The sequence below is a fragment of the Gasterosteus aculeatus genome, chromosome 2, assembly GCF_964276395.1.
Source record: "Gasterosteus aculeatus chromosome 2, fGasAcu3.hap1.1, whole genome shotgun sequence".
Classification (NCBI taxonomy): Eukaryota; Metazoa; Chordata; class Actinopteri; order Perciformes; family Gasterosteidae; genus Gasterosteus; species Gasterosteus aculeatus.
The window spans coordinates 2,484,194-2,496,252 of record NC_135689.1 but is presented as its reverse complement, the minus strand read 5'-3'; the positions used below and the strand labels follow the sequence as shown (position 1 = coordinate 2,496,252).

Sequence of the window (12,059 nt, the reverse complement as noted above, 5' to 3'; positions counted from 1 at the left end):
CCGTTTTTAGTGAGGGGGGTGTCAGACATGCACTTTGTTAATAACTGGTTAGGAGGGCTCAGACGTTCATCATCAATCACCCGTCTATCGAGCATCATAGATGCCGTCCATGTACAGGGTCAAAAGAATATTAAAAACAAAAAACATTTTTAAGAGGAAACCTTTGACACCTCCCAGTTGGAAGCGCTCTATAGGCGTAGAGACCTGTCAATCACAGTACGCCCCGCCTTAAAGCTTCCCCTGCTTTATGGTTGATTTGACTCCAAATGGACCCTCATTTACTAAATGAACATCATGCTGTGTTGAAGATTTCAAAATAAAGATTGGGAACATACACTGACGATTGGATTTATTCCCGGAGTAAATATTATCATGAGAGGTCATTTTCTGATCGGACCGGAGGTTTCACTTTTCAGAAACCAGTGTTTTTCACACTGAAAAAAAGGCGCAAAAATATCCAGAGAAAATCTTTATTGTAAACACAGAGATTAACGTGATATCCAATAAAAGAACAAACGCACACATGTGTCTCATTGGTGCTGTTCATTAACAAAGATGTTGGAGATATGGTTACAGTTAAATGCTTACAGCGGGTCTTTTGCCTTAATATATTCTTCATTGGTCTCCACCGTCTTGATGAAAACACCTGACCTGCGCCTTTTGATTTTGGCGGCTGTTTGATGAGAGGAGAAAGAAAAGGTCACATACAAAAACACACAGGGGGAATCAATCCCGATAGCAAAAAAAGAAAGAAAAAAAGACTGTACTCACACTTGGGGGCCACTGTTCGGATGTTGACTACAGAGTCGTACCCAGTTCTGTCAGTGAGAAAGCAAGGAATACATATAAAATACACACATCATCACCATCAGTATGGACCGGCTAAGTGAAATGTTATTAAAGATGAACTACACTCATTTTACACACAAAAGGGTTTGAATTTGGCTGAGGAATGCGCTTAGTGTTGCCCCCTTGTGGTCGCAGGGAAAAAAGCACCCCACACGACAGATGTTATTCACATTTACTTTTATACTATACATATATTATGAATATATGTATAATTATATACATACATACACAAACTACAAACGCGTTGAAGCTGCATCTATTGTGACCTCAAACCCTTAAAACGCAACGACATCTTGACGCACCTTTCCTCCTCTCCCTCCAGCAGCTTCCTGTAGGTGGAGATCTCGATGTCCAAGGCCAGCTTGAGGTTCATGAGCTCCTGGTACTCCTTGACCTGCAGAGCCATGTCATGCTTGGCCCTCTGCAGAGCCAGCTCCAGGTCCCTGATGCGAGCCCCGGCGTCCCGCACGGCCCCCTCGCCTTGCTGCTCCGCGTCGGCTATCTGGCTCTCGACGCTGGCGTGCTGGGAGTTTTTAAAAAGGATTTGAGCAACAGCCGATTGCCTCTTTTTTTCGAATCGAGGGCTGAATAAACTTTCTTCCCACTCACCTGTGTTTTCACGGCCTGCGTTTCGTTCTGCAGGCGGGCGATCAGGCGGCGGAGCTCGGATATCTGCGCCTTGGCGCCGCGCATGCTCTCGCCGTGCTGGTCCGCCTCAGTGGTGATCCGGTCCAACTGGTGACGAACGATTGTGGGGTTTAGGGAGGTGATTTCTTTGGCTTTGATGATCGGTTTCCTTACCTTGCTCTTGTGCCAGCCCTCAGCCTCGGAGCGGCTGCGAGCAGCGATGTCCTCGTACTCGGCCTTGACCTCGGACACGATCCGGTCCATGTTCAGGTCACGGGAGTTGTCCATCTGCACCACCACAGAGGTCTCCCTCAGGCTCTCCTGCAGCTCCCGCAGCTCCTTTTTTGGTTTTCACACAACAGCGGTAAGAAGACGTAATCTCATTCTGTATTTTGCTAATGGTCATCGCACAGTCGAATGCTCGCGTACCGCGTCGTACAGAGCCTTGAAGAAGTGTAACTCGTCGCTGGTCGAAGACAGCTGCTCGCTCATGTCCATCTTGGACATGTAGCCGGCGTCCGTGTCCTGCAGGCGGAGATGAACCAACAACCTTCTATCGGTGCTTCTCAAACCTTTTGTCTTTGACAGATTTTATGTTGAACACGTGTGGCCATTTGATTTATTTTTATAACATGAAATGCAGCTCAAATAATAACCTCCAACATAAAACGGGTAAAGTATCAGACAAACTAAACAAATTTGACGATATTACAGTTGAGAAAAAGGTGAATTTGTCAGTAAAATGCTTAGATGAGCTCTTTAAAAGAGCTCATTTACCTTTTTGAGCGCGACAAACTCGATTTCTAGCTCGTGCTTCTTGTTCGTCTCAGCCTCGAACCTGAAACCGCACAGAAATATCAGGTTACCTGCGCTGGCATCGGTTTGCACTGAGCCCCCCCCAGACACTCCGCCCCTGCACACTTCCGATGGATCCTCATGGCGGCGCATTCTTACATTTCCTTGTATTTGCTCAAATCCTGGTGCATGGCTTTGCTGTTCGAGTCCAGCCTGTGTTTGTCGCTGATGATGACCTCCAGCTGCCTCTGCAGGCCGCCGATGTAGGACTTCAGCATGGGCTCCACGTCGGAGGCGGTGGCGCCGGCCCCTCCCTGCAGCAGATTCCACTTGGTTTGCAGCATTTTGTTCTGCTGCTCCAGTATTATCACCTGGGGGGGGGGGGGCAATTAACCCAAAGCAAAGTGTTTGTGCCGTCAGATACAAGTTGAAACGCCCCCACGAATGTAAATCTGCTCTCACCTTGTCGATGAACGAGAGGAATCGGTTGTTCAGGCCCTTGAGCTGCTCCTTCTCCTGGGTGCGCACCACCTGGATGGCGGGGTCGATGTCCACGTTGACCGGCGTGAGCAGGCCCTCGTTGATTGTCACGGGCGTGATGGGGGGCGCCACGTGGGTCCCGTTGCTGACCCTGGGCATGGAGTAGGACGACACGGACCTGCTGCTGAAGCCCCTCTGAGGCGGGCGGAGGCCCGGGCGGGTGCCCTGCTTGCTCCTCAGACTCATGGTTTTCGCGACGGGTGGAGTTTTTTTTTTTGTTTTTTTTTCGCTGCCGCAGTCGGGTGGCGGGCGGGGAGAGCGTCCGGGTCGGTGGTTGAGCTCCGCGTGTGCTTCGTCTTATCTCTCGGGTCCTGCTTTATAGGTCGGGTCGGGGTGTGGCGAGATAGGAAAGTTATGCGGCTCCTTAAATGTGGGGGAACCAGTTGGACGCCTGCCGCCTGTTCCCCCACCTACCACCGGAACGTTTCCGTTGGAATTCAGACGTAACCACGTCAGGTATGCTGCCTTTGAGTGAGAAATTCGATCAAAGTCAACAAACCTAAACTAAAAAACACACGTGCAAAAGGACAAATATTTGTATTTGCTTTATGCCACTGATTTACCTTTTAAAATGGGCTCATTATAGCCGGTAGATTTAACCAGCGGGATTATCAGAGACAGGATGACTGTACTGTAAACCAGAGGTTTGGTCCGTGACAGCCTCCTGCACAGTTTCCCTGGATGCCTTCGGGGTAATTGTCACGTTCTTTCATCTCACGCACTCAACCACTGGTTCAGACTGTTGTTACGGTTTGAAACAGCTTCACAGCTTCGCCACATACAAAAGCGTTGACGCCGGGAACTCTCCTGTATCTCTGAAGCAGATCACGCACATTTATTTCATTTTCTTCTTATTTATCTTAAAGCCTAACGCGATGCTGCTCTGAGCCCACCTCCTCTCCGCTCTGGGAAATGTGGAGATTTTCCACAAAATGTGCCCAAATGTCATAAACGCATATTACAGTGAGGGGGCAGAACTACTGCTACTCGTTAAAATAAACTGTGATGCTGCTTGAACATATTTATGAAGTTGATTTCTAATATTACACATTTACAACCCGGTATTATAAATTGGCATTTAGGCCTCAATCAGAAGAAAAATCGTTGGCAATTTCGACGTGTTTTATTATTATTATTCCATTAGAGTTTAGTGAAATTAACTCAGAAATGCATTGTTGGAGGGATGGTTGGTCTCGCCCTCTTTCTATTCAGGCTGATGAGCCAATCGTTGCAACACAAAGAAATAATCCTCTCCAGCCATCAGGTGTGTTCATTCACACAAGACTGTGTGTGTGAGAGTGCGTGTCAGACCGTGTGTATTTAAAACAAAATAAAACTCTTATTTTGAAGATCGCCTCGTTCAACGTGCAGCGGTTCGGGCTGAGCAAAGTTCTCCGATCCAGATGTTCTGTCTGCTCTCGTCAGGGTGAGTCGAGCGGAGGCGTCACGCGGCAGATCGGCAGCGATAAGAGCCGAGTTATTTTTGAAATGCGCCGTTTGTGTCACACGTGTGACTTTTCGGGGGAGCGGCCAGGAGGCAGCGATAAGTCTGCGACGGTGTTGATAATCCATCCTGGGTCATATCTGCGCCATCAGTGGCCTGAGGTTTGGATGAAGGAGAAACAATGGAGCATTAAACGGTCATAAAGTGTCTCTCGTTTGTCTCCTCGTGGCTCTGTTTGTTGTGCAGATTGCGTCTCGATACGACATCATAGTGGTCCTGGAGGTGGTGGATGTGAGCGGCGCTTCCGTCAAAACCTTCTTGGAGGAACTGAACAAGTGAGCTCCTGAATAAAGAGAAGACAACGATGACTTTTTCTTTTCTGTTAAACGTCCGTATGTTACTATTACAACCTGAGTCGACACGACCCACCACTACGGCCTGCAGCTCAGCGCCCGCCTGGGCAGGAGCAAGGAGCGGTTCCTCTTTCTGTACAGGTGAGCTGGCAGCACATCTGGCAGGTGGCGCGGGTTTCGTCACCCCCGAAACATCTGCACTACAAACACACGTCGGTCCCCCTTCAAGCGGTGAATGAGACGGATTCATGGGGCGGGTTTATCGGGTTGAGTTGGCGCGCCGCGGCGCAGAGGAGCATCTCACGGCCGGCCGCTTCTGTTCGCAGTGCTGAGGGACGTGGTGCTGATCCCGGTGCACGCCGCGCGCCGCCGCGCGGGACACCGAGCGGGAGCTGGACGAGCTCTAGCAGGTCTTCCTGGCGGTCAGAGACAGGTGGGAAAACTGACGCGAGCTTTGTTCTAGTGTGCTGTTCTGTTTGGAGCAAGGGTCAAAGGTCACACAGCAACAACAACAGCACCAACAACAGTAGAGGGGCAAATGTTAACCACGTTAACAATGATGATATTTAAAAAAAAAAAAAAGAGTAGCTGGTAGAGAGCCGGTCAGAGACAAACGCCGGCTGATTTTACCAGCTCAATTCCACACAAAAAATAAAAAGGTCCCAAAAGAGTGTTGCATTTGCGTAGATCAGAGGTTTTCTCCGAGGCCTCCACACCCTCCACACCTCTCAGTTTACTTGCCGAGCCGCATTCCTCAGGTGTCTCTTTAAGATTATTTGGCTTGAGTCGCTATTTGGAATAACCTGAACCGGCGTCTCTGAACCAAATCACACACATTTAAGGTTTTTCTTTTTGACAACAAGCGCATCGGTTTCACATTCAATCGCTGAGCCTCCGCCGCAGACGATGCGGAATTTACCCCAGATGACACTATGAAGGGATCAGGATACTCACTAAAACCGCTGCGTCTGATTCCCTCCAGAACGTAATGATCTTGGGAGATTTCAAGGCCGACGGCGCCCACGTCACCCGCCGGGGGAGATGAAGGAGATCCGCATTCGCAGCGACGAGAACTTCCACTGGCTGATTGGCGACGACGTGGACACCACGACGAACACCTCCAGCCACCAAGCCTACGACCGGCACGTCTGCGCCCATAAGGGGACCGTCATGCACCTGTGCATCTACTCATTGTATCAATATATATATATATATATATATATATATATGTGTGTGGCTTAATGGACTGAATGTGTGCACCACAGGATTGTTGTGTACGGAGACGATATGCTGGCGGCCTTCGTGCCAAACTCAGCCAAGCCGTTCGACTTCCGCAAAGAGTTCGCCATGACGGAACAAATGGTGAGTTTCGCCTCTTTGCGTGAGCCGAACGCAATCCAACCCGACAACGGGTCCCGTATGGCTTGTTTTCACTGCCTCGTTTCCCAGCCTATACATAACCCATGTATAGGCTGCGTGTGTGTGTATGCGTGTGTGTGTGTGTGTGTGTGCGCGTTCTCTACTGACAGGAAGTCTGCAGGTCGATGTGTTGGAACTGCAGAAGGAAAACCTCCTGCTGGAGCAAGAGAAACTTCACCTTCAGATCTCCATATTAAAACAGCGGCTGGCCACAGTCCAACTGAAATGAGATCTTTTTGTCACGTTGTTTACATGTTTCGAATTTATGATGCAGAAATGTAACGTTACGCAGTGACGTAAATCAATGCAAACTAACGCGGTGAACAAAATAAAACATCAGTTGATGAATCGGAATGTTGTTATATGTGAGATGCTGATGTTGGTGAATGTTGAGGAGAGCGCCATCATCTGGATGTTGCGTTTTAAAAGACAAACCCTGTGACGAATCAAGGTGGGGGGCGGGGCGCCAAAACGAGTAAACGGACGCAGTGACGTGTGCTGCGTTCACGGGACTCACGTAAGCTCCGACCTTTTGCTATGACACAGCCGTTAACACGAGCTGCCGACCACACCTGCGGTTAAACACCACAAAACTAATATGACTTGTTCTCAAATTAGTTAATTACAATGTTATATGTTTGTTTGTTTCATAAGCACGTTTTTGTTGTCAAGCGACGGCGGAGTCGTCACCTCTCCCGTTATTCCCCTTCAAGCACTCGATGTGACGCACTGGTCACGTGACTGACAGAATCGGCCCGTTTTTGTAAACAACCGTGCAAAAAAAAAAGAAAAAAAGAAACAGCGAACCAAGTTCCTCCGCGTCGACCGAACCGAACCCGGGACCTCAGAACCGGATCGTCGCGTGTCACCGGCCCGGTAGACGCCGCCTCGATGCGTCGCGGAGGCGCGGGCACGCAGCGGGGATCATGGACGTGTACGACCTGTTCAGTAGTTGCAGAAAGGGCGACGTTTGTAGAGTCAGGTAAACGTGCACCAGCGTTACTTCCGGTTTAACAACAACAACAACAACAACAACAACAACAAGAGGTCTCGAGCCAATTCGTGCAGCTAAACTCACGGCGCAACGTGTCGTTGGTGCTTTGCAAAGAAGCGTTGCTGGTTTTAGGTCACCAGCTGCTCGGTGTACAGATGATTTCACACCCATAGGTCCATGTCGAATGAAGACAATCCGAGGACAAGACGTGTCCTCGTCGCGGTTCCGCCCACAGCGGTTTAAAGACAGACATCCGCTCCATCGACCCATAGATTCGTGCATAGAGTTCCTCTACAACGCATGAAAGGTGGGAACATTTTTAGTAGCTAATGTTAACACCTGTTCCTCTCGAGCGAGACCCTGAACACATCATTAAATTCCCCCCCTGAAGCTTTGACCCTTTGACCCATTCAGGTTAAGTGTATTATTGATGATTCGACCCAAATACGTTCCTCTGTTCAGCACATTTACAGCCTAGTCTTCCGTGAGGATGGAGGAACGGTTGGTTTCTGGTCCTCCTGGTCTTTTAGCAATCATGACTTGGTATCGCGTTAGTTGGACTGAAATACCGACACCATGACACCACAACTAGACAAAGCCACAGTCACTGGCGTACTAGAGATGGACCCCCATCCAACCTGGAGGGACGTCTGGCTTCTCGCGCTTGGGTCAAAATCTTCGGACACACCAATAAGTTTTACTTCCTTTCATTTCCTGTATTCCCTCTCCAAGATACCTTGTTGAGCAAAGAGACGTGGAACTCAACGTGAGAGACAAGTGGGACAGCTCTCCTTTGTAAGTACGACCCAGGGCAGCGGCCTCCTCCCGGACGCCGTCATTACCCCAAAAAAACCTAAAGACGCCCGCGCTCTTCTTCCTCAGGTATTATGCTTGTCTCTGTGGTCACGAGGAGCTGGTCCAGTACCTGCTGGCTAACGGTGAGGTTTTCTCATTAGTAATAAATGAAGCACGATGTGAGAAAGAGCGTCTGATGGGGGGCACAGTCTCTCACTCGCTCTCATTGGTCGTCCCCCCCCCCCCCCCCCCCCCTTCCAGGCGCCAAGTGCGAGGCCAACACGTTCGACGGCGAGCGCTGCATGTACGGCTCCCTGAACGAGTCCGTCCGCCGCCTGCTCAAGGACTACAAGTGCATCAGCGTGCGCGCCATGCAGCGGGACGACTTCAGCTACTTCCTGCACGCGTGAGTGCGAGGCCGGGATCGGGAGCCGCGGTCGGCGGTGGGGGTGAAGGAGTGATCCTTCCGAATTTTTTTGGCCCGCAGGTTGCTGGAGCAGGGCCCGCACGGCGACGTCAAGTTCCTGGTTCACGGGCGCATGTTCACGGCCCACCGCTGCGTGCTCAGCGCGCGCTCCGAGTACTTCACCGACATGTTCGAGACCAAGTGGAAAGGGAAGAGCTCGATCACCCTCAAACACCCTCTGGTAGAGAGAAATACCCACACGTGTGTCCGCGGGCTTTGTTGCTTGATACAGAGGAGGCCGCACGTTGTTTGTTTGTTTACGTCTCGGTGGGTAAAAGCCGTTTTGTCCCTCAGGTCAACCCTTCGGCCTTTGGAGCCATCCTGCAATATTCCTACACAGGTGAGGGGTAAATATTCCGAAGAGGAAGACGTAGGAAAAAAAAACGCATATTTTCTCACAAATTGAAACAAAAAGTCCCAAGAAAGCAAAGGAATAAACAACGAAATACCTGAAAATAAATGAAGAGTACTGCGCCGATGAGTCTCTCATCGTTGATGTTTTCCTCTTCCTGATGCTACAGGCAGGATGGACATTGACATCAGCCTGGTGGAGGACTGCAGGCGACTGGCCAAACAGTGCAAGATGGAGCTGCTGATCGACCAGCTGGAGAATAAATGCAAACAGCTCTACGAATTCGGTAAATTACTGAAAATGACTGACACCTTGTTGTTGCTCCTGAAATGATAAAACACTTAGGCCGGTTGTCGGGCATCGGGGTCAACGGTGTGACGGCGCGCCCGTCTTGTCTTTCTTTTTCCGCCCGTGTGTCCCAAGTGTCCCACAAGCCGGGGATCTGTGTGAAGGTCCTCAGCCTGGATCCTCACAGCTGCCAGCTGCAGGAGGAGATGGCCCAGTTGGCGGACTGCGCCCTTCCCATCGAATTAAGAGTGAGGACGCGCGGGCGAGCAGGACGTAAAAAAAAGCACGAGTAACGCTGCTGGGACAGTTTAACAAGCCTCTTGTGTCTCCGTCCCCACCGGGTCGGATCTCCGCAGGTCGGATTCGGTGAGCTTCCCTTCAACCGAGTCGACCGCTTCCCTACGTATCCCGACATCTGCTTCAGAGTTGATGGTTTCAACTTCCTGTGCCATAAGGTGAGACAGGCGCGGATCATGACCCCGCCCCCCCCCCCCTCCCGCGCTGAATGACCACGTGACTTCGCCCTGCGTTTGCGTCTGCAGGCGTTTTTCTGCGGGCGCAGCGACTACTTCAAAGCCTTGCTGGAGGACCACTTCAGCGAGGGGGAGCAGCTGCAGTCGCAGCCCAGCACGCCGGTGATCACCCTCCACAACATCTCCCACGAGATCTTCACACACGTCATGTACTACATCTACACCGATGACACACAGGTGCGTGCACGGGGGGGGGGGGGGGGGGCTTATTTAGTTACCCGGCGGTCCACCTGCAGATGAGTCATACAAAAGACGATTTTCTTATATTTCGGCGTGAGCGTGTAAAAAAAAAGAAAAATGTCTTTGGGAATCCAGAGGTGTATATATATATATATATATATATATATATATATATTAAAACTATGTATTGGTTGGGAACATCTAAAACATTTTTGTGATCTTTGTAAATTGTGTTGCCAAGTTGCCATTTTGGAAACCTAACCGGAATGTTCTCGATCACCCGGCAGCTGACTTTATACTTCTTCGTCCTCCATCCCCAGCTGATAGCGGAGGTCTCCTTCGACGTGCTGTGCGTGGCCGACATGTATCTGCTGCCCGGGCTGAAGCGCCTCTGTGGGAAGACGCTTGCCAAGACCATATGCGAGGACAACGTCCTGTACATGTGGAAGACGGCCAAGCTCTTCCGTCTCTCCCGGCTGGAGGACCAGTGCACGCAGTTCATGGCGAAGATCATCGAGCGGGTGGGTGTCCGTTTGTTCCGCGTTGTTTGGGATGAGGCCGGAGTGCAGACGTCACGTCGGCTAAAGCTCGACGGGCCATTTGCCCTTTGGAGATATCTGATAGTATGATTTAATTGGTTAATTAGGAAGGTGCTAACGTTTAGACAAAGCCAGGCTAGCTGTTTCCTCTTGTTTTTGGTCTTAATGCTAAGCTAACCGCGTCCCAGCTCTTGCTTCATATTATTGACGTCCTCATCCCTCACTGGCATTACTCCCGCGGATGCATCCGGCCTTTTAAAGAAGTTCACTAAAAGTAAACTCGTACGCCCGTCACCGCCTTGATGCGAAACATCTCAGCAATGTCAGACCCTGTGAGGTCATTCAATGTCTGTCACCCGACCCGTCCGCCACAGCTGGTGGAGCGGGCCGAGTTCGCCGAGATCATCAAAGAGGACGCGGCGTCCGTGGAGGAGCGGCAGGAGACGGACTCCGTCCCGCTGGTGGACGAGATCCGGTACCACATCACCGGCAACGTGCAGACCTACAGCGCCATAGAGGAGGCCAACCAGAAGCTGGAGGCCTTGGAGGAGTTGCTCTGCAGCATCAACATTTACTGCTGAAGGGGCTCGATGAGAGAGAGAAACTCCCGTCCCCGGGGTTTTTCATTTCATTCACAGTATATTGTACAGAAATATATATTTTCGGGAGAATTGGCTCATTCAGAGAAAGTTGTTACGGTGGAGTCGGCGATTCTGGAGAAACATTCTCGGTGTTGGAACTCACAACCCAAACGAACCCTTCGCTTTGAATTTAGCCGCCCGCTTACTCCCAGTGTCTTTCTCTTTGTTCATCCTTTATCCTTTTTTTAAATTCAAGTCCTCTTCCCTGTCCGAGCATGAGCGCCTCCCAGTGGCCGGACGTGAGTATGAACATCGGCCTCTGACTACAGAGTCCTGGTTTAGAATCGCCGACTGCACATGTGAGTTATTTTTAAAATGAGACACATCAAAAAGAGATTTGGTATAAAGTGCCACGTTCTGCCAGAGGGGCGTTTTGAGGAAATTGTGTATGATGTATTTACACATGCGTGGGTTTGTTTTAGGCATTGTGTGTAGCTGCCAGAATTTGGACAAGCTGGTTATTTAGTTATTTTAATCTCCTACTTTGGCCCCAACAAAGCCCTTAAACGGACTCCATAGATGTCGTTGCTCGTAGAAAGCCAAACTTGTCGCACAATGAGTGCTGTGCGACTGATAACTAAAAAAGACAATTGCGTATAAATTCAGGTCATTACTCCAGAAAATGTTGTTGGTGTGAACCGTTATGTTAAGTTGCATAGAATGTAGTTTTATTACGTGTGTCACGTAACTTTTATTATGGAATTGATCGGACGTGGCGGCTGAACGTCACCACCCAATCTGCTCCTGTGTGACACTTTATTCATTATTCTTAAATATTTTCCCTTTTATCCCTTTTTAACATTTCCCTTTATTTAAACCCTATGTGGAAAAACGTATTACCTTACGTGGAATAACTCATTCCCGGCGGCCTTGTACCTCTCTTGCCCAGGGTACGCACACAAAAATAAAGCTGTGACTGATGTTTTTGCCTGTAAAATCCACCATCCAAAAAAATGTAAACATATCTGCTCTTGGTTTTGCCAATTAAATGTTGCATTGCAAGCAGAACTTGAGTTTTATTCAGAATATTTAATGATTTTTGCATTCCATTGATTTGCCTTGAAGAATTCATGATGACTTTGTTGGTCAGACAGACTGAAACATCTCGATAACTAATTACATTACATTACATTATAAATGTATTTAAGGCCATGAGTTCTGCTATCTAGACATTGGTGCCTCTCACAGGAGGATTTGTAATAATTGTAATAATCCTCTTGACTTTTCATCTAGCGCTATCATCT

General features: G+C 49.4%; 2 protein-coding genes and 1 pseudogene across 5 annotated transcripts; 2 read left to right on the top strand and 1 right to left on the bottom strand.

Annotated features, from left to right (window-relative positions):
* Positions 1 to 456: 456 nt before the first annotated feature.
* Positions 457 to 4,093, bottom strand: LOC120828669 (intermediate filament protein ON3). Of its 2 annotated transcripts, XM_040192168.2 has the most exons (10): positions 3,375 to 4,093; positions 2,734 to 3,276; positions 2,431 to 2,642; positions 2,254 to 2,314; positions 1,906 to 2,001; positions 1,651 to 1,815; positions 1,459 to 1,584; positions 1,152 to 1,372; positions 772 to 818; positions 457 to 673 (listed from the first exon to the last, which is right to left on the bottom strand). In XM_040192168.2, exons 2-10 carry the CDS (start codon positions 2,995 to 2,997, stop codon positions 585 to 587), a joined length of 1,281 nt encoding a protein of 426 aa, XP_040048102.2. In that variant the 5' UTR covers positions 2,998 to 3,276; positions 3,375 to 4,093; the 3' UTR covers positions 457 to 584. The 2 variants fall into 2 exon arrangements, with proteins under 2 accessions (XP_040048102.2, XP_040048101.2); XM_040192167.2 differs by having other exon boundaries at positions 2,734 to 4,093.
* A 504-nt stretch (positions 4,094 to 4,597) lies between these two features.
* On the top strand, positions 4,598 to 6,375 carry LOC120828930 (deoxyribonuclease-1-like 1; annotated as a pseudogene). The gene is made up of 5 exons (XR_013451129.1): positions 4,598 to 4,839; positions 4,935 to 5,041; positions 5,591 to 5,750; positions 5,874 to 5,970; positions 6,138 to 6,375. The product of XR_013451129.1 is annotated as a deoxyribonuclease-1-like 1 (transcript).
* Positions 6,376 to 6,489: 114 nt separating this feature from the next.
* Positions 6,490 to 11,820, top strand: abtb1 (ankyrin repeat and BTB (POZ) domain containing 1). 2 transcript variants are annotated; one of them, XM_040192165.2, is made up of 12 exons: positions 6,490 to 7,009; positions 7,754 to 7,816; positions 7,904 to 7,959; positions 8,078 to 8,222; positions 8,304 to 8,463; positions 8,577 to 8,622; positions 8,804 to 8,920; positions 9,058 to 9,170; positions 9,279 to 9,377; positions 9,465 to 9,632; positions 9,956 to 10,156; positions 10,549 to 11,820. In XM_040192165.2, exons 1-12 carry the CDS (start codon positions 6,954 to 6,956, stop codon positions 10,753 to 10,755), a joined length of 1,431 nt encoding a protein of 476 aa, XP_040048099.2. In that variant the 5' UTR covers positions 6,490 to 6,953; the 3' UTR covers positions 10,756 to 11,820. The 2 variants fall into 2 exon arrangements, with proteins under 2 accessions (XP_040048099.2, XP_077938620.1); XM_078082494.1 differs by having other exon boundaries at positions 6,756 to 7,328.
* The last annotated feature ends 239 nt before the right edge of the window (positions 11,821 to 12,059 follow it).